This window comes from Eublepharis macularius, chromosome 2 (genome assembly GCF_028583425.1).
Source record: "Eublepharis macularius isolate TG4126 chromosome 2, MPM_Emac_v1.0, whole genome shotgun sequence".
NCBI lineage: Eukaryota > Metazoa > Chordata > Lepidosauria > Squamata > Eublepharidae > Eublepharis > Eublepharis macularius.
Genome location: NC_072791.1, coordinates 219342308 through 219364170, shown reverse-complemented (window position 1 = coordinate 219364170; position 21863 = coordinate 219342308). Strand labels below are relative to the sequence as shown.

The 21863-nt window shown below is 43.0% G+C and overlaps 1 protein-coding gene across 1 annotated transcript in view; it reads right to left on the bottom strand.

Annotated features, from left to right (window-relative positions):
• The window catches only part of DNAH7 (dynein axonemal heavy chain 7), a 190041-nt gene that overhangs the window by 110058 nt on the left and 58120 nt on the right, over positions 1–21863 (bottom strand). Inside the window, exons 18-25 of the mRNA XM_054970133.1 lie at positions 18117–18257; positions 14266–14478; positions 7828–7937; positions 6207–6375; positions 5533–5635; positions 5176–5303; positions 4026–4238; positions 1809–1907 (exon numbers count right to left, since the gene is read on the bottom strand). Coding sequence (XP_054826108.1) covers positions 1809–1907; positions 4026–4238; positions 5176–5303; positions 5533–5635; positions 6207–6375; positions 7828–7937; positions 14266–14478; positions 18117–18257 — 1176 coding nt within the window. The remainder of the gene's footprint in view (positions 1–1808; positions 1908–4025; positions 4239–5175; positions 5304–5532; positions 5636–6206; positions 6376–7827; positions 7938–14265; positions 14479–18116; positions 18258–21863) is intronic.

Below are 21863 nucleotides of genomic sequence, written 5' to 3'. Positions count from 1 at the left end.
AATCATGCATATTATTAAGCTGATGTGAAAGACCCTGGAGAGTCACACTACCAGTAGACAATATGACCTTGATGGACCAATGGTCTGATTCACTAAAAGGAAGCTTCATGTGTCCATGTGATCTAGAGTTAGCAATGGACCCTGGCTCAGGGTGGCACTGCTGAGTAGAGGTGGGCACGGACCGGGAAAAACCCACGGCCATAGGGCCGTGGGCCGTCACATTTCACAGACCCGTGCCAGTTTGTGGACTGGTTCATGGGTCCATGCCCGCCAGTCAGCTGGAGCAAGGGGGGATATAAACATTAAAGCCCTCCCGGCGATGCTTGCCAGTGATGCTGGGAGCACTTTAACCCCCCACCGTAACCGCCATCCTCGGATGAAGAACCTTAAAGAGCTGATTTTAAGTCATGTGTTTAATTATGTATTTACTCACCTTATTTATATCCCACCCTTTCTCCAAAGGAGCATAAATCCTTGTCCTCTCCTTCACTTTATCCTCTCTACAACCCTGTGAGCTGGATTAGGCTGTGAGTTTTTGACTGGCCCAAGGACACCCAGTGTGTTTCCACGGCAGAGTGCAGATTTGAACCTGGGGTCTCCCAGATCTCTAACAACTCTAACAACGATACCACGGTAGCTCCCACTTAAGTGTGACCTTTGCAAGGCCGAGAGGCTACGCTGCTGACTCCCTGCCCCTTTCGGCCCAGCTGTTGTAGGACTCAAATACTGGAAAGACTGTCACAAGGAAGTGGGCAAAGGCTTCTTCTCTGCTGTTTCAGGGGACAAGACTAGATCTCATGGGCTTAAATTAGAGGAGGGTAGATCAGGAGGAGGTTAGAAGAAAGTGGTTTTCACACACAGTGAGGGCCAAAATGCACACTGTGTGTGACGTGAGCCGCAAGTACCCAGCCCAATTCTCAGCCACACGTCCACATGAAGACCGTAGGGTGTGGTATATCTTACAAATGATCTTGAGTCTGATTAAGGAGTGAACGAAGAGAGTTTATTCAGGAACTACAACTCTGAGAGACAGCTGAGAGAAACAGAATAGATACTAACTGCCTCACTAAACAGGGAGGAGGGACTTGCAGGAAGAAGCAGGAAGTGGCCTATCTAACTGTCAGATTTGCTGCCCCCTGCAGGTATTCCATGTCTTCTGACTTCTCTGTATGCAAGACATTGTATTTCCAACAAAGACTAACCTTTAGAAACCTCTCAGTTGCGCCACCCAGCTGCCAACTCTGCAAGGGGGAAGGAGCGGCTTCATTCTTCCCTCCCCCACTTTTTTTACCAAGGAAATGGCCATGAGTTGGGTCTGTTTACCCCTTCCTCAGGCTCCACGTGCCCTGAGATGGAGTGAGAAAACAGTTTTTAAGAGCTTGCCCCCACTTAAATGTGTGACTGAGAGTTGGGTTGGGGACCTGTGACTTAACTCATGACCCATGACTCTGCACCCATGACGTGCCTCATGTCCCACATAGCATGTATTTTGGCATCTCCTGCATCTTCAGTAGTCATAAATCATCTATAACCATATAAACAAAAAAAACCCCACCCTGTGACACATAAAAGGGCCTTTTGTCTGCAAAACCTTATGCCACCATAAATGTGTTTATCTTTAATTTCCTGCCAGACTCCTTTTAGTTGTTTGCTGCAATGAATCAACACAGCTGTTCCCCTAGAATTTGCACTTATGACCCTAAAAAGTCCTGTACCCATATAGGAACCTTCAGAGCCTTGTTAATATGTAGATTCATTCGATGAATCACTCATCTCTAAGTCTCTGTTATACTACTGAAGTTTCTTACCTCAAAAAGTGGCAGATCATGGGATAAGAATTTAGGTAAGTTTACATCTATAATAGATCTAAGCAGCAAAATTTCTTCATTTTCTGAGGGATATTTCAGCTGCAAATAAAGAGATTAAACAAATTGTGTTTCAGATCACAAAATAAAATATTACTATTTTACACATTCCCACCATTTTCTCTATATATGCCTGTCTTGCCACTTCAGGTCAATGGTACATGTTCCAGATGAAGTTTGTTATAAACTTTCGAGACATCGTCATAACATAAAACTCTGATGTTATGACAGTGACTGTCAGGGTTCATATTTTTAAAGTAAGGGAGGCTTTAATGTTATTTGGCTTTAAACCCTTATTATATTGAAAAAGAAGGAATGCTGCATGCTTTTTCAGACTCTGGGGAGATATGCTTATTCAGGTAGCAGAATCTGGGTGAGGGGTTTAATCTCTGATTTGGTTACAGTGGAAGGGTGGTGCCTCTCATGATCTTAACATAATATGGTAGTCTCCTTTTAATCCAGCAGTTCTTCCTTCCTTTGTCCTCTGAAGATTTCTCTTGCAGGAGAAGCACACATGGCTGACTCTCATAAGAACATAAGATGATCACTTCTAGATCAGACCAGTGGAATCAATGGTTTTCTTCCTCTGAACTTGAAGATTTCCTTTAGTCACATGGTTAGTAGCCACTGAAGAGCCCCGTGGCACAGAGTGGTAAGCTGCAGTACTGCAGCCCAAGCTCTGCTCACGACTTGAGTTTGATCCTGGCGGAAGCCAGGTTCACATAGCCAGCTCAAGGTTGACTCAGCCTTCCATCCTTCCGAGGTCGGTAAAATGAGTACCCAGTTTCCTGGGGGTAAAGCGTAGATGACTGGGGAAGGCAATGGCAAACCACCCCATAACAAAAGTCTGCCAAGAAAACGTCGTGATGTGACGTCCCCCCATGGGTCTGTAATGACTCGGTGCTTGCATAGGGGGCTACCTTTACCTTTTTACCTAGTAGCCACTGATGAACCTATCCTCCATGAATTTGTCCCGTCTCCTTTAAAAGCCAGGAAAGGCACATGCAAGTTTGAACATGGCTGCTATGCATGCTTGCATACACGCAATCAGCTCTTGGGATTGTTAGCAGTAATAGTGTTTAAACAGAAGCAATCTGATGAACATGGACTATTTCTCAATAAAGTAAGCTTTCTTTTTGACTTTTTATCCCACCTCCCATCTCCATTTTATTACTTTCTAAGCTAAATGCTGTGAAATAGTCACACTCTGCTATTCAGGCTCTAACAAGTCATAATAACCACCGCCACCACCGCCCATTTTCCACAACACTTTAACTTTCCATTCTTTGCATTGTAGGATATGTGCATCTTTCGGTCCAGAGATGGTTCATGCACTGCACTATCTGGCAAAATGACAGCATTTGGCTCAGGAGAGGAGCTTAGCAGAGCTTTGTCAGTTTATGTCAATCTAGACCAAACAAAATCATTGACTGAAGCTCCTCAGGTATTCAGTAAAGCACATATGGAACATCCACACAAGTTGCTTCCCCATTAATTTCCATGTAGGCGGAAGCTTCATGCATGCTGTGGAGACGTAACATTGCCTCCGCACACGTATCAGAGGAATTGTACAGAACAATTGTACATAATGACACCAATTGAGTGCTTTTATTTTATGGTACTAAAGACAAACAATATTCTACAATAAAAATATTTTGTTTGCGTGTTTGAAGATGGTAATTCTATTCCAGGTAATGGTTAGAGAAACTGTCAGATACTTCCAGAAAGGGATTCACATGAAGCTGAATCCAAAGGATTTCATATGAACATACACACAAACTGAAAGTAGAAGAATGGTAGGAGCAATCCCTTGGGAAGTGGAAGGATGGTAGAAGCAAACCCTAAAAGTATACACCACCATGTTAGTCAATACCATAGGGATCTCCTAAAAATTCAACAGCAAGTCAATGCCTCTTTGTGAATTGCATTTAGGGAAACCCCAGAGAGTACGTCCTACCTCTGGAAACATGTTTTGGATGGAAAAGTGGCATGCAAATGTTTTAAATAACAGACAGACAATTTCTTAGTGCAATATAGGCAATGAAGGAGGAATATCTGAAACCTTTGACTCCTTGTTTGACTCAGCTTAGAAACACAGCTTTGCTATCAACAAAATGGCAGACGCTAATCAGATCACTAGGAACACGCATCACTTTCTACCTTCAGGTTACCCGCAGCAGTGAGCACTGACTTCACAGCCCTCATTCCATAATCATAGTGGTGCTGGGAAGACAACTGTTCTGAACACAGGCGATAGGTAGCTACGATTTTCACCGAGAGAGGTCGGGCAGTAACAAACCCGCAGGAGTACAGGACAATCTCTGCAATCATGGCATAATCGGGTACCATCATAGCCACTGTCCGAAACAAGGCCTATGAAGCAAACATCGAGAGACACATTAGCAGCAGTATTTATAATACCTTAGGCTGCTGGTTTAATACAGCAATATATTTCTAACGATCAAATATTTTATGGATACAACATGTCAACAGTACAAAAACATTTCTACAAGCAGTAATAAACATTGCAATTATTATTTCAATGAGAAATAATTGGACTCAAGGGAGTCGACACAAATGTCAAGCAAAATTTCATTGTCAGTATGTCACAAGCTGTTCCTTCATTGGTAAAAACAGCCCCCCCCCCCAAACCAGGTATACAGATAGGATGTACACAGAGCTCCTCATTAGGCAAAATATACCTGGTTAAATCTTCAGAACTGTTACTAATGAGGATAAAGGAATTGGCAAAATAAAGTAAGTGTTATATTAGGCATACATCCTATGATTGCTCCTGGTTTCAAAGGCATGTTTGTTGTTGTTGTTGTTGTTGTTGTTGTTGTTGTTGTTGTTGGTACTATCATCATCATCTTCTTCCTCATCATCATCTTCATTTATATCTCAGTTTTCTCCCCAATAGGGATCCAAAGCAGCTTACAACATTCTCCCTTTCTCTGTTTTATCCTCTCAACAACTCTGGGAGGTAGGTTAGGCTGTATGTGACTGACCAAATCTTCCATGGCAGAATGGGGATTTGAACCTGGGTCCCCCGGATCATAGTCCAACACTCTAGCCACTACACCACACTGGCTGTTCATGCTGTGAGCCAGGAACCTCCACTGCCCTCAGCTGTAGGGCCCAGAGCAGTTTGCCCCTTTTGTACTTCCTTCCAGCCAGTACAGCACAGTAAGGGCTGGTATGCTGGGCCCAAAGTCTTCACCACCAACAATCTGCTTGTTCAACCTAGCTGTTTTGTGCGTTAGCTTTTCTAAAGTATTTTAAGACTTCAAAAAGTGATTAGTTGCAGTACCTTAAGATTGTCTGGAAGCTCTGAGCGCCCAGCATAGCCAGGATTCATGGTTATGAAGACAGCGCATGTTGGGTTAAGTTTCAGCTCAGTCCCTTCAAATATGAGGATGTCAGAACCGGCATTGATACCTAGGACCAGGGAGAATCAGTTTTATTTTTCTGAGGACTGAAATATAGTTGCTTTATTAACCTAGTTAACCCATAAAGATAAAGGTAGTCCCCCTGTGCAAGCACCAAGTCATTACTGACCCATGGAGGGACGTCGCATCACAGCGTTTTCTTGGCAGAGTTTTTGTTACAGGGTGGTTTGCCATTGCCTTTCCCAAGTTAACCCATAGTTAACAAAAAATATATTTACCTCTCTGGATAGTAAGAATTTGCTGAGCAACAACAGAAAGTACTTCCAAGTCAATTCTGTTAAATTCATCGAAACAAGCCCAGGCTCCACAAGAAAGTAAGCCCTAGTAAAAAAGAAAAAAAAACCACCCTCACCACTCAACACCAGTCATTCAGATCCAATATTTAGTGTCCATTTTAAAATAAGAGTGGAATCATTCAGCTTTGAAGGATAATAATATACTTATCAGTTTATTTAAACTCTGTCATTTATTTTATTTAGTCATTTCCAAGGCCACTCTTTCTGTTTGAAAATGCTTGGCAGCTTACAACTAACAAGGTAAAACCCATAACATATTTGTAATCAATAAGGCAATAACAAATAAGAAGAACAAAATCAAGATCATAGTGAAACATTCCAATCTCCTTGAAAGTCTTCCAGAATGAATACCAGGAGTCTAGCAATTGGGTTCCACGAACCTTTTGCTGTCAAGCCTGGTAAACTTTCATTGACTACAGAAAAAGAGCTAATTCAGAACAAACTCATGTAGCCTTTGCCTCTTCTTAGTGCACATTTAGATGGCAAAAGCAGAATCCTAAGAAGAGTTACTCCAGTTGAAGCCCATTTAAGCTTAGACTGGAGTAACTCAGTTTAGGATTGCGCTGTAAATGTGTTCCAATAACAGCAAGGCATACCTTAAAGAATTTCCCTAGAGCCAGGTAATCCAAACCATCCGAACAATTAAAAACCACACATTGCTTGGCAATAGCTTTTGCCAAGTCTTTTGTCGTTTCAGTTTTTCCAGTTCCAGCAGGACCTTCTGGGGCACCCCCAAGATGAAGGTGGAGAGCACCAAACAGAGTTCTGAAATTAAAGGGAGAAGAGCTGAAAAAAATTCCGTGGCTTCTTACAAAGAAAGGGTCACCTAGTGAAGCCATTCTGGTCCTCCTCTGCCTTTCCGAGGCCTGTATATGGTGCTGGCTCATTAGCCTGCAAGACTAACAGTGCTGATGCAACACTGATCCCCCACAAAGAACGGCTGACCAACTGAGAGTTGGCCTCAGGAATTCCCAGTCCAGCACCAATGCTTTTTATCAGCCATACAAGCCAATGCTGTGCAAGTTTACTCAAGTAACTCCCTCTGTGTTCAATGGGCTTGTTCCCAGGTAAGTTGTATGGCACTGAAACTTTAATCATGGTTTTGCATGGGGTAGGCAACTCTGCAACACGCATGCCAATAGCAGCACAACGGCTTGGTACCTGCGGCCAGGCAACTACGGCATTGGCAGTTCTGCTGGAGAAGACAACAGGCATGCCTTATGTCCCTTGTGGCCTCCCAGACCTGTACAGCCACCAACTGAGTCCAAGACAGATCCCTGAGATGCTGGCAGGATTGCTGAGGCCTGGCTTGTCCCAAGCATGTCTGGACAACTGCCACCATTGCCCACCCTCCTTTTGATTACTGGCACACCAGCACCTTCACAGGTAAATGTTGCATTTTTTCAGCACTTGGGCTATCCTTGGTTTAGCATTACATCTGTATCAATGCTAATCACAGTTAAAGCTGACCAGAGTTCTAATCTTAACCAAAATTTGAAATCAGAGTTTGAAGTGGGTTTACAAACCCTGCAAGGTATCCGTGCTTGGTATTTATGCAGATGCAACTCGAAACTACCATCCAACCTGACAAAGGAATTGGTGGGGAATTTGTACTGGAGAGGGGAAGGAGGAGGAAAGGCGGCTTGTATATTCCCAAGGTTGAGCTCTAATCTGCAAATCACAGTTGACAGGGAGTCAGCATCGCATCTCCAAGGACCAAAGGCAGAATGCTGTCTGGGCTTATAACTTAATACTGGGACAGCAGTTGTTATGTCCAGCTTTATTTTATTTGCTAGCATAAAGGTTCTGAAATACCTTAAGTCAGCCGCGCAAAAGGTAACTGACTGAGTAAGTAAAAATGAGTATCTGAGGGAAGGAAATTGAGAAATCCAGAAAATCTCAGCGATCTACTCAAGAGTATATTTGGGCACATTATGAACACATTGGGATAAAATCTGAGGGCTAGACAGACACAAACAAATGTTTCCGTAAATATATTGGAATTCTGAAGACCTTGGAATAATAAATTAAATCACTAACTTTTCAGGAAAAGTTAACATATGTGTCCATGTTAATTTAAACTTTAATATACCTATTCTAAGGACAACATGTAAATATAATAATGTTAAGATTTTCCATTATGGCACCTCTTAGAGATGATGACAATTAAATTATCCTTATTAGAGAATCTTTTTATAACAGTAACTTCTGATTTACCTGTAGCATCTATCAGTAAGTGGAGTAATAACTAGCCTAGGGGTATTGCCAAGATATTCATATCCGTATCTTAAACCAGCGTTGATCATCTTGGTCTGTAGATGTTGTTCCTATGCAAACATACAAAATGTACAGTAGAGAAAACACATCTAATTAAGAAGAAACATGCGGCCTTACAGCCTTTCAGCCTTAAGCCCTAGAACCAATGATACTGTTCAAAAAACTCCCGGTACTGGATTTCCTAACCATACAATGAATAAGATTTTTGTATATTTTAAATTTTTAAAGCTACAGTGCTACAAGTGCGTCAAGAAAACAATCATATGTCCTAATCAATAACAATCAATAGCTAAAATCAATACATATAAATACAAATATATAAGCCGAAATATCTGATGGAATAGCTGATGGAATAGCCTCTGGGTGTTTCTCAAGGACAACAGTCTCTTAGGTCCACAACTCTTCCTTGAAAAAGATGAGGTAGATGATGCCAAAATAAAGTGCAAGGTGCAGGAGAAATCTTCACATAACCGTTCTAGGCATGCTGTTTTCCTTCTTCAAACGGACGTCCACGCTGGCACCAACAGGAAGAAGAGTTCTTTTTGATTTTGCTACTACAGACTAACACGGCAAACTCCTTTGAATCTTTACACAAGCAAACTGATCCCCACACCAAAAGAAGCTGTCTGCATCTCCATATCAAAGGAGTTGTTTACATCCCCCCTCTCCTCCCCCCTCCCCCTCCTCTCCCCTCTCCTCCTCTATATTTGGCCAGTTTCCTTCTGCCCTCCATGCATCTGACGAAGAGAACGTGATTCTCGAAAGCTTATGCTACAATAAAATTGGTTAGTCTTAAAGGTGCTACTGGACTCTTTTGGATTTTGCTACTACAGACTAACACGGCTAACTCCTCTGAGTCATAGGTGTATTCATTATTTTTAATCCTAATTTGATTCATCACATTATAGAGTTGTAAGTATGTAAAACATTGAATTTTTTTGCTGTTTTTGTTCTATTTCTCATTTGCTTAAGATTCCCGTGTCAGATACTATATCTATTAGACGCATTAGATTTGTTTGTTGCCACATTTTCATGAAGGATTTTGACTGTCCCAGTGGAAACCAGTTTTGTTGTAAGAATGAGGAGAATCTGGATAAATTTGGTGTAATTTTGTATCCAAATTGGTCCCAAACGTTTAATATAGCTTCTAAAAAAGGGTTATGTTTAGTTTCTTGTGAGCATTCTTTTTTATTGGCTCAGCCCCAGATGTCCTGGAACATGCATTTGCAGCCGTGACTGATTGGTTGAAACAGAGTCGACTGAAACTGAACCCAACAAAGATGGAGGTCCTATACTTGAGCCATGGGGGACTGGATTCGGGACTCCGGCTCCTGACCCTCGATGGGGCACAGCTTGTGCCTGTTCCAAGGGTTAAGAGCCTGGGGGTGATCCTAGATGCCTCCCTGAAAATGGAGGCACAGGTCACAGTGGTTGTCAGGTCTTCTTTTTTCCATCTGCGGCAGACCAGACAACTTGTCCCTTACCTGTCTACCTGTGACTTAACTACAGTGATCCAGGCAACGGTCATCTCTAGGTTGGATTACTGTAACACGCTCTATGCGGGCCTACCCTTGTGCCTGACCCGAAGATTACAGCTGGTGCAAAATGCAGCGGCACGCATCATTATGAAAGCACCAAATAGGGTGCATATTACACCAATATTGCACAAGCTGCATTGGTTGCCAGTGGAGTATCAGATCAGGTTCAAGGTTTTGGTATTGACCTATAAGGCCCTGTGTGGACTGGGGCCAGCGTATCTGAGGGACTGTCTCTCCCCGTATATTCCCCAGAGGACCCTCCGATCAGGAGAAAAAAAATTACTATCAGTCCCTGGCTCCAAGGAGGCCCGCCTGGTCTCAACTAGAGCAAGAGCTTTCTCAGTCTTGGCTCCTACCTGGTGGAACACTCTGTCTACCGAGACCAGGGCCCGGCAGGATCTACTATCTTTCCGCCGGGCCTGTAAGACAGAGTTGTTCCGCCAGGCTTATGGCTGAGGCTGGGCCTCCACTGGCTGGAGGATATAACATCTACTCCCCTCCCTATGAGAGCTGCCCACCACTGTTCTGAAGCTGCTGCCATGTTTCAATTGCACTGCTGCACTTTCTGTAATCGCCACTAAAAAAAAAGTGCTGCTATTTTTAATATCTTTATACAATGCCTTTAATGTTTTATGATAATGTTTAATGAAATGTTTTAAATGTTTTTAATGCTGTTATCCGCCCTGAGCCTGCTTGCGGGGAGGGCGGAATATAAATATGATAAAATAAATAAATAAAAATAAATAAATAAATATTGTTCCAAATTTGGTTTTGTATCCTGCTGTATTTGCATACTGATTGTGATATTGTTACCCAATCTGGAGCATCTGATGATGTTAATATTTGTAATATGTTTAATAATCTAGATGATGCTTGGTAAAGTTTTAAGTTGGGATAATTAAAGCCTCTCTGTGACTTCTTTAAACTTAATGTACTAAACGCAGATCTTGGTTGTTGTTTTTTCCCACAAAAATTTGTTTAGGGTACTTTGCCAATGTTTTAGGGTGTTTTGTGGGATTTTCAATGGGATTGCCCTCACGAGAAAGAGAAATTTTGGTAAAATAAATTTTATAATGTGAAATCTTTCATACCAGGCAGGGTTCATTTTGTCCCATTTAGCTAAGTTTAACTTGACTCTATTTATTATTTTAATGTGGTTTATTTTAAATAATTGTTTTAAGTCTTTAGGAATAGTTGTACCTAAGTATCAGATTTGGTTTGGGGCCCATAGATACTTACTAACTTGCTTAATCTGATTTACAGTGTTATCTTTGATATTTATTGGCAATAGCTGCAATTTTGTTTGATTGACTGTGAGTCCTAAGATTGAGCAAAAATCTAATAGTTTCTTCTATAATGTGTTTAATGAATTTATAGGGTCTGTAATGTAAATTAACATAGTCTGCGAATAAGCTTAATTTATAATTATTAGAGTCTAACTCGATACTTTGTATGCTTTTGTTCTCTCTTATTGCTATTGCTAAAGGCTCTAGTGTATTGCGAATAGAGATGGGCACAAACCACAAAAAAACTGAACCATGAGGTTCGTGGTTCATGGATTTTCACAAACCAGGAACCATGAACTGGCACGAACCAGGGCAAGTTTACAAACCAGTTTGTGGTTCATGGGGTTTAAATGCCCCTTTCTGGCCGCTTAGCAGCAGCAGGGAAAAGAGCATTTGACAGTTTAAAGGGCCCTTTCCTGTCTTGCAAGTGGCAGGTCCCTTTAAACTATAAGCTGGCAGGCGGCAGGGGGGGATCCCCCCTCGCCACCTGCCAGCTAATAGTTTAAAGGGACTTGCCACTTGCAAGCGGCGGGGCCCTTTAAAATGCCCAAACCCTAGCCCCCACCCCCCAGCCCCAGCCCCAGCCCCATACTTACCTTGCCCTGCGGGCCTGCGGCATCCTCCCCCTCCTCCCACGAATGGCAGGAAGGCAGTTTTTGGCCTCTTCTGCTGCTGCATGGGCCCACAGGGCAGCGGAGGCCAAAAATGGCCTTCCTACCCCTCAAATGGCTGCTGCTCCCTCTGCCGCAGCAGCCATTTGAGGGGCAAAAGGCTGTTTTCAGCCTCTTTCACCACCCTGTGGGCCCACGCTGTGGCAGAAGAGGCCAAAAATGGCCTTTCTGCCCCTCGTGGGAGGAGGGGGAGGACGCAGCGGGCCCACTGGGCAAGGTAAGTGTGGAGCTGGGGCTGGGGGCTGGGATTTGGGCAGTTTAAAGGGACCTGCCACTTGCAAGCCGCAGGAAAAGTTTATATGGCCATTTCCCTGGGGAAATGGCCATTTAAACTGCCCCTTTATGACCCAAATGAACCAGTAGACTAGTTTGTGGAAGTTTGTGGAAATGAGCTTCAACGAACCACAGGTTCACGAACCACGAACCGGCCTGGTTCGTGCATTTTTTGGGTCATAATTCGATTTGTGCCCATCTCTAATTGCAAATAGGATGGGCGATAGTGGGCATCCTTGTCTGGTTCCTCTCTGGATTGGTATTTTGTCTGAAATCCAGCCGTTAATTTTAATTTATGCAGAGACTTGGGAGTAGATAGTATTTATTATTTTGAGGAACTTTTGTCCAAAGCCCATATATTGTAATGTTGTTTTGATGTACTGAATTTCAATTGAGAAAGGCTTTTTCAATGTCAAGAGAAAGAAACAGTGACATGAATTGATTTTTTTGACAATATGATATTAAGTTTAGGGTCTTATATATATTATTCGTTAGGCCTCTATAAGGAATGAAACTGGATTGATCCTGATGTATGTAGTTAGAAAGAAAAGAGTTTAATCTTTTTGTTTAAATGGTTGTAAATATTTTATAATCTTGATTAAGGAATGATGTTAGACTATATGAAGAAGTTTTGGAAGAGTCCTTACCTTGCTTAGGGATAACTATAATTGATGCTCTTGCCCACAAGGGGGGCATTTGTCCCATTTCTAGGACTGCATTGCAAGCTTCTGTTAATGGTTTGCATATTATAGTTGCAATGGGACTTTCTTACAGTACCATTTTCCTTATTTAAACCTTACCTCCTGCTCTGTTCCTAGTTGTCCTGCAAGGGAAGGCACTATGGGAGTTCCTGATCACCAGACTCCTACATCTTGCTGCATGCACAGATGGCACTTTAATTCTAGTTTCCCCTATAGTGGATGCTGGATCCAAAGCATGCACACTGCTTATGGCAGAGGGGCAGTCTATTTTACACCATGGATCCTACCCAGGAGCAAGATTACATCTTTTACCCCCAAAACAGAGAGTTGAGGGGCTGTTTCCGGGGTGGGACAAAGAATTGAAAAGTTGACTCCGGGGCGAGACAAAGAGCTGGCGAACTGTCTCCAAAGTTGGACAATGAGCCGGTAAACCGTCTCTGGGGTGTGAAAATGAACTAGAAAGGTTTGATTAGGTCTTACTGAGCAGAACTAAACTTATCAATTATGATTGACAACCCACAAGATGGAGGGATGAGGCGATCAGGACCGATTCCAGACGGCCCTCTGCATGCCGAAATGTCGCGCGTTGTCGGGCGGAAAATGCGAAATATCGTGTTTTCTCGTGTGAGTTTTGCACGACGTCGCACGACATCGCGCAAAACTCACGCAAGAAAACGTGATATTTCGCATACGAGGCGCGATGTTTCGGCATGCAGAGGGCCGTCTGGAATCGGCCCAGTTTTCTGAATCACCTAAGAATAGGAAAATGGTTAAGGGGAGATCAATAGGGTGTGTTGCGTTGATTAATTCAGGAACTCCGAGAAGGCCCTATTGTATTAGGATCCTTAGTGTGCCTCTGGGGCATGGGAGGGGCTGGGCTGGCCTTGCCTGTCATTTCCCATGTTTGCACGTTTCATCTCCTGGCCAGAATCTAGCTTCCAGGTTTCTGCCTGCTTGGGCAGTAGTTTTAGAGCTTGAAGCACATTCAGAAAAAGGACTTGTGTCATATGCATAATCATAAAGCCCTCTAACATTATGGGGGCAAGTCTGACTGCTAACACCACCACAGAGGTTTTATTTGTATATTCTGTTCCATGTTACACTAGCAGCACTGGATCACAACTATGGAATCTGCTGCATAACTAAATAAATAAATACAATTAATACGGTTTCTACAAAGCACTTATAAATTACCTCTTTAACATCAAGCAATATCAAACACTTATATATGCACATTTTTAAATTTTCCTTCAGTGCCATTAATGAACCATCACAATTTTCTTGCACACTAAACTAATTCATCATTAAATAAGCAGATCAGCCAGCATTTTAGAAAATATTTTGACATCTCTTCTAAAGAAGAATATGAAGATTTCCATAGTTCCTCAACAGGTAGATATTTAGAGCAATTTGCCTAATCACCACCATAATAAATTCTTAATAGCAGAGCATATCACACTGACAAGAGAAGTGTTTTCAATACACGTCCCTGCCTAGCTTTACCCAGTTTAAATGGGGATGCTGACAAATGTCAAATAAAGGCCACTCGGCAGAAAACTGTATGATTGCTTTAAGAAAAAAATCTGGATGTCTCCAGCAGCATTAGGGAGACTCAGCTAAGGCCTCTGACAGAACAAGTTTTATCTGTCAGGCTCCTGCCATCTCAGCAAGTGTGCAGGGATTACTTGGTGTGAAAAAAACCCTCATTTTAATTACAAACAGTATATGTATGGCTATTAAGCACCTTAGCTCACAGTTCACAGAACGATTGGTGAAATATCTTTGGTCATCAGCAAAAAGATTTTTTTTTCATGTTGGCATATCTTTTCCCCTGTGTCAGCAGCAAAACCCAAATTGAAAAGCTGCAAACCGAAATTACCTCCTAATAGGATTCGTGGGCCTCACTTACCTCCCAGTAGTATCTAAGCTGACTTAACCATTCAAAATCATTTTCATCGTTGACGCACTTGCTTACTAGGGATGCAAGAACATCCCTCGCATGAACGTCCAGTACAACCAGTGCCCCAAGAGTCACTCGGTTCTGCTTAGACAACTTTCCTCTCACCAAGGTGACAATGCCATCAATCTGATCGTTGCACTGGTCCAGGTAACTCTCAAGTGCCTGGGAGAGGACAAAAACAGGCAGAGAGTATGGTGACTACTTTTATCAGCGCCATGTCAGCAGAAATATGCAGGGCTTCAACGGTCATTGCTTTTGTTTCCACTACAATGGTGCATTTCTCACCCGAGTCTTGATTAATCTTTTTATAGTTGTCTTTAATTAAGAACATTTCTATGTCACCTCTTCGGAATCCTGCATGAGATGGCTTACAATTAAAAATCACAGTATTAAAAAACCATTAAAAACACAAGCCATTAGACATAAGCAGCATAAAAACTGTCAGTAAAACTGAAGCAGACCATCAGAAAGCTGGTAAGATGAAATCTCTAATTAAAACCATGGGGAAATTATGTTTTAGCCTGGCACCTAAACAAAAGTAAAATAGGCACCAGGTGAGCCTCAAGGGGGAGGGCATTCCAAAGGTGGGGTACCACCACAGAAAATGTCCTGTCTCTGGTCACCATCCGCCTCACCTCGGAAGGCAGGGGCACAGACAGCAGGGGTTGAGAGGCAGATCTTAACTGGCAGAGTATGGGAGGAGATGGTCCTGCAAATACCCTGGCCTCAAGCTGCTTAGGGCCTAAAGTAAGTTAAGTATAAGTAAGTTAAGTATAAGAATCAGCACTGTATTTGTATCTTAAATATTTATATTGTATTTATTGAGTTTTTATCTGAACATTTGTAATGTGCATAAATATAATTCGCCCTGAGCCTGCTAATGTGGGGAGGGCGGAATGGAAACTGAAATAAATAAATAAATAAAATTGCACCCAGAAACAGATGGCTAGCCAGTGCAAATCTTTCGGCAGAGGGGTGAAAAAATCCCTGTAACCAACTCCTGACAGAAGCCTGGCTGACGCATTTTGGACCAACAATTTTCAAAACCATTTCCAAAGGCAGCCCCGTGTACAGCATATGACAGCAATCCAACTTGGATGTGATCAGGGCAAGTTATCAGCGTGGCCAGTTTATACTTTTTGAGGAATAGCTGTTGTTGGCGAACCAGCCAGTGGTGATAAAAAGTGCCACATCTTAAAGGACAATAAAATTTTAAACACTTTGTACATTATCTCTCAGGTTCAGAAATCTGCCTTTAAAAATACCTACAATGGGAATAAACAATCCAATGACAGGTCTGACAATGGGTATTTTGAAAAAGGTGGGTTAAGGATGGTATACTGACATGGTATCCTAACCACTATTTGGGATGTCACAGAGCCAGCTATAGAATGCGCCTGAAATATGCTGATTGGATGTTGTTACAACTGCCAACTACCAGCAGGATCATGGGAGAGCGGGGTGGGGCTGATTTACCATGTAACTATCTAATTTATCCGTACCTCATTAGAGCTTTCGCAAAATTTGCAAAAGTATGCAAAATTTGCAAAAGTATGCAAAATTTGTTTTCCATAATGTGGATAGCCCCAGGGTCTGAAAAAAAGAGAGCCTGCTTCTCAGCACAAATTATTAAGCAGGTTCTTTCATTTAACAGTTGCCCGCCAAGGCACACAGAAACTTCCTTAGATTTTAAATTTTTATTCATTACTGAAATAAACCCTTATCTTTTTAATTAAGCAGGATAATAAAATATAAATGCATATTAAAATAAATCCAATTAGTGATGAACGTATGTTTGCAATAAAAATTAAATCCCTTAACGTCTCTCAATCATAACTATGAATGATTTGAAATCAGATCCTGCTTAGTCTATGAAATGTGCTGGAATTTCATAAACACAGAGAGATGTACATTTCTCGCCTAAAATCTTCTGGTGAGATTTCCTTCATCAAACCCCTAGTTTCTTATCTTGATGACATCGTTTTATACTGAGTGACATTTGCTATCTATACAGTCATCTCTAAGATCTTTTACATGTGACAATAATATAAAAATGTAATTACTCTTAAATTCTGCTGATTCTTCATTTTTAAATCATGTGACATTTCGCTAAAGCAAACTTGTGATTAGACATGGGCCCGATCCAAAAAAAAATTCCGATTCAGCTGTTCGTGGATCTGGGCTGCTGCCGAAAGCAGGCCACCGATTCTAAACGATCAACTCTTGTTTCCGGTCCGCAATCGGGAATCGGGGAGGCCAGCGCCCAGGGCAACCATAGTCAGGCTTTTGCGCACGCACACGTGCTCCTGAGTCGCCCCCGCCCACGCAGCAAGCCAGCTGTCCCGGTGCGCTGCGGAGCTGGCGGCAGCGCGAGTGGCTCGGAGGCTGCCTGTACCGTTCACCTGCCCCGCAAGACAAGGGGTGGCCAGCTTGCCTGCGCGCCCCTTGTCCAGGGGAAAGGCAAACGGCGCAGGTGGCCTCCCAGCCACCCGCACTGCCTTTTGCCTTTCCCCAGGACAAGGGGCGGCCGGCTTGCCCACGCGCCCCTTGTCCTGGGGAAAGGCGAACAATGCAGGCGGCCTCCCAGTCTCCCACGCTGCCTTTCACCTTTCCTTTGTGCCCACCCCCTTCCCCCTCCCTTCCCTGGGTTGCTGCTCCGTGGTTGGAAGGAAGCCTGCTAATCAAGGAAAGCTGGGCTTCCATTCGTGTTTCGAGGGCGACAGAAGGAGGGCAAACACAGCTCATTTCCCTGACTCCGTTGCCCCAGGAATAAATTACTAGCGCCAGAGTGTCTGCAATTCCGAACAGAAACTGACCCATCCGATCAAGTCCCAAACAAGCAAACTCCCGACCGCTGGATCGGTTGCCATGGACAGAACCGATTAGCTAGGTCACGATGGCAAAAACGCCAAAATCAGGGGGGTTTTGAAATCGTAATTCAGATCATGCCCATCTCTACTTGTGATGCCATTGCGCAACTGCACAGAAATTTTCCTCATGGCTGGCCAGTGAGCGCACAGTCTCAATATGCGCCTGCACAGAAGCCATGAAGATGAACAGCTTTGCCAGAAGGTCTGGCAACCTTGACGATCGCACAGGAAGTTACTCAAGCTGATACAGGATGTCTGTAACGGTGTGAGTTGCCCATTTTAGCAACCACTGTTTGTGGCTTAAATTGCTTCCTTAGATGTATATGCACTGCCTACTTACAACCCACACCTACAACCAAGATAACCAGGTTTCCACCGGTATTTCTGATTCCATGTGGAAACGGGCTACATAGAAATAATCTGGAAGCTCTCGGACTCCTCTAGGACAAGCTACAACATTTATGAACGTGCCATTCAACCAGCATTAAGGCATGGGGGCATGCAAACCTACCGCCTCTGTTCTGAGCAAGCAAATCAGATGGCCCAAACAAAAGCAAAATGCATTTGCCACTAGCTGGGCAGTCGTGTTGCTTGGTCCCTCAACCCTAGCATATATAAACATCCACATCCTGGGGTACTTATAGACATCTATGTTCCTAATTTAATATCAACATGCAAAGTTGGATGGAAGTCAACAGGTATTAATCCACTGTTTCCCAAAGGGATTCAGGGTGCAATCGTATGAACTCTTCCTTGGAAACAAGCTCCATTAAAAGAAAATGGGACTTGCTTCTGAGTAGACCCGCTTAAGATTGCTCCCTCACACACCATCATGTTATAGTTAACACAATAGCACCATCCTGCGTTTTGAAGGAGAATGTAATGATGTTTTAGCTCCAAATAGTTCTTGTATGGTTGTAACATACCTACCTCTTGGCCCTTTCTAATAGCTGTTTGCACTTCTGAGGTCCAGAAAGCCTGGGAGACGCAAAGAACCGTTTGCCCAGGCCAGTCCCTAACCCAGTTTATACGTTCATTTTTTGGATAGGCATCTATTGCCTGACCGATTACCTGGAGAAAAATAAAAAAGAGACACACCAATGGGACAAAGAAGCAAGGTCCACATTCATAATCACAGTGCTGGTTATTCAATTGGCATTCGTGCCTAACGCTATAAAAATATCCACTTAATAAAGGCATTTTTTTAGTTAAGAGAAACAACAGGAAATATTTCCTCTAAAGGTGAAAAGAGATGTGTAAACCTCGTAAATCAAGCACTGGGTTGGTGAATAAGGCAGGCCTCAGCACTGACCCCTTCCCACACCTGTCAGACAGGCTAATCGTTGAAATATTGAAGACATACAGATGTGATTATGCATACATATTCATACTTTACCTTGCTCCCCTTACACCCTGAAAAATCCCTGTTCTGGAGATCTGAAATGGTGTGGTGGTAGCGGCAAAAACACTTTACAGCTGACATTCATCACATCAGGTGGCAGAGATGGAACCAGAGTTTCCCCAGTTCAGCCTGAAGCCATTCCAAAACCTACAATATCTCTCTCCTGCCCAAATTCACCCAGGAAGAAAAATGATCTACAGAAAATGTACACAACCAGGGACAGCATTTAAACAGCCTAACTAGGAGCTGGATTGTAGTCGTTGCTAGTTTTTCTCCACAGCGGTTCTTCTGCACTGCATCATCAGTTGCTTTCTGAACTTGAACTAGCCGGAAAAGCAGCTTGTAACGTGGTATGGCATCTGTGGCCTCAACGGACAGAGATATTCTCCTGTGCTGGAAGTCAGTCGCTTTCATGCAGTCCATTCGCACTTCCTGGAGACCGCTGCATGAAAGGGACACTGAAGGATAAGAGTCCTCTTCCAAGTTCTCTCATTCACAATTCCTGTGCCATTAACACAGAAATTAAAATCCAAGGGTCTTTCCATTTTGGGGTGCAACTGAAATGGTTTTTTTTAAATAAACACAAATACAACTGTTTTGGTTATAAATCAGTATGTTGACACCACATCCACTGAGAATGCTTATGCTAAGGGCCAAACTAGAGGATACTATATCCCTGAATCCACCATGGGAATGCACCACCATTTTGGAGCTTTAAAAAGAAACTTTTTTAAATGCCCCCATGGCCCAATCCTGCTGCCATATCCAGGGGCATGGACTTAGGGACGCAGTATCCTCTAAATTGGCCCTAAGAGTACTAAAAGTTGGAGTTACATGGAGGATAAGACTATTTGCTGAGAGGCAGGAACTCCCATGTTCCAATCTCATTTCAGCCATGACTTCTCTAATGGTCTTAGGTAAATTGCTGTGTCTCAAATTCAGCCACCTGTGTGCAATATGGGGCTAACAATACTGGACTATCATAAAAGGGTTGCTGTAAAGATTACCAAGAAACTTCATGCGAACATCTGAAAGCAATATATACACACTAAGTCTTATTACTGGCACAGTATGCGGGATCCTGAAATGCGTGCAGGAATTTTGTTAAGGAAAGGAAGGTACATGGCATAACCTGTTCTCATCAAATCTCGGAAGCTAAGCAGGGTCAGCACTTGGATGGCAGACCACCAAGGAAGACTCTGCAGAAGAAAGCAATGGCAAACCACCTCTGCTTCTCACTTGCCTTGAAAGCCCCTTGCTGGGGTCACCATAAGTCTGTTGTGACTTGAGGACACTTTATGCGCACACATTGTGTGAAGAGTCAAAAACATCTATGTAGATCAAAAAGTTCAAGCAAAGAAGTGGGGGTAAGTGAACAAGGAATGGGAGGATAAATTGAGTGTCTGGCACTATCCTAGATCTTCTGGATGTTGTAAAGCTAGATTGCAAGTTGCTTACATGTTCCACATTGGGCCTGCACTGCTGTGGAAAAGGAGGTCAGATTAATTAGTTTATTTTATGTATTAATACCTGCTTTCTTACTATATACATATATAGTTCTTACTATATATACATATATATATATATATATATATATGCTTGGATGAAGTTGTAGTGGAAAACACAGAACAATTCTCTACACTCTACCTCATTATAAAAAAAGAACTCATCTTATGACTTTTGATTTGGGTCCAGTAGAGCCCAAGTCACTTTCAAAAGCTCATACCCTGGAAGTCTAGTTGGGCTTTAAGGTCCTACTGGACCCAAATCTTGCTCTTCTTCTATAGACCAACATGGCTACCCAGCTGAAACTATCTTGACACTATAATGTAGCCATCAGTTTACGTGAGCATCCATACAGAGTGCTTGCCTCGCATACTACAGCATAAGAAGAGGCCTGCTGGACTAGGCCGGAGCTCCATCTAGTACAGCACCCTGTCTCATATAGCGGCCATCCAGTTACTACAGAGGGCCAACAACAGGGCATAGAAGCCAAGGCCATCCCCTGAAGTTGCCTCCAGGCACTGGTGTTCCGAGATTCACTGCCTTTAGTCACCATTTATCTATCAGCAGCTACTGGCCACCAATCGATGGATCTGTCTAATCCCTTTTAAAGCCATCTATGCCTGTGGCCATCACTAAATTCTTTGGCAGTGAATCCCACATCTTAATCACTTGTCTTATAAAGAAGCATTTCCTTTTGGTACAGATGTGGCAGTCTTACAAGAATAGGACTCCTTGAAAGTAAGTGGGAGGAATTAGCAGCAAGGAGGAAAGTTATGCAAGAGGGGTAACAACGGGATACTCCACCAATTTTTATGAGGTCCCCTCCCCAAGGCAGCCGACAAGACTCGGTGCTTGAATAAAGGAGTATTTTTATTTAAAGAGGAAAAACCAACACACATGCACAAGAGGCAATAAAAACGGTTTGGCACAGAGAGAGAGAGAGAGAGAGAGAATGAGAGAGAGAGAGTCCTAAGAAATTAGCCAGGGGTTGGAATAGAGGGAGAGGGTGGTACATTTACCGATCAGAGGATTAGCGTGGTCCATGGAGGAAGAGAGCTTCAAACATCCCACGTTCTCAGCCAGGAGAGACAGGGTCTTAGGGAAAGTGGCCCTAAGCGTACAACACTCAGATCTGAAGGTGCAGTGTGCACCATTTGAATGGAGCAAAGCCCTGGTTCTTATAGGGAAAAACGTGTCCCTAGGCTGGGGAGCACCCTCAGCCGTTGGAACAAAGACCGTAAAGGTCAGCTCTTGGGAATGACAAAGGTTTGATTACCTTTGATTGGTGCTGCCAGGGTGTGATAAAGGAAGTGCAGAGTGTTCTCCTGGCGTTTGAAAAGAAGCAGTACACTAATGTTCCTAGAGCTAAGTTGATGAATTTAGGTATGAAACGCATGTTCTCAGAGACAAATTAGAACCTTATCAGTGCAGATTGATGACTCTTGACCTTGGGGTGGGGATTTAATCACAGAAATAAGGTATCGGAATGTGTTAAATTGGGTAACTCAGCGAGACCCTTTCATGTCACGGCTATGCCCGCAGCTGGTGGGACAGTAAACTAATCACCTCAATCCCCAGCATTTTGCATGAACATTCCATTCATGGCTTAATCTCCCAGGAGCTCTGCCCAGCTGGCTGGAATTCTCCTGAAGCAGATCAGACTGCATTAATCCAGGGGCCTTATGATTTTTATATCATAGGCAGCTATCAAATAGCTATTAAATATGGCAGAGGCCAGGGCCAACTGCTTACAGCAGAAGAGACATGCT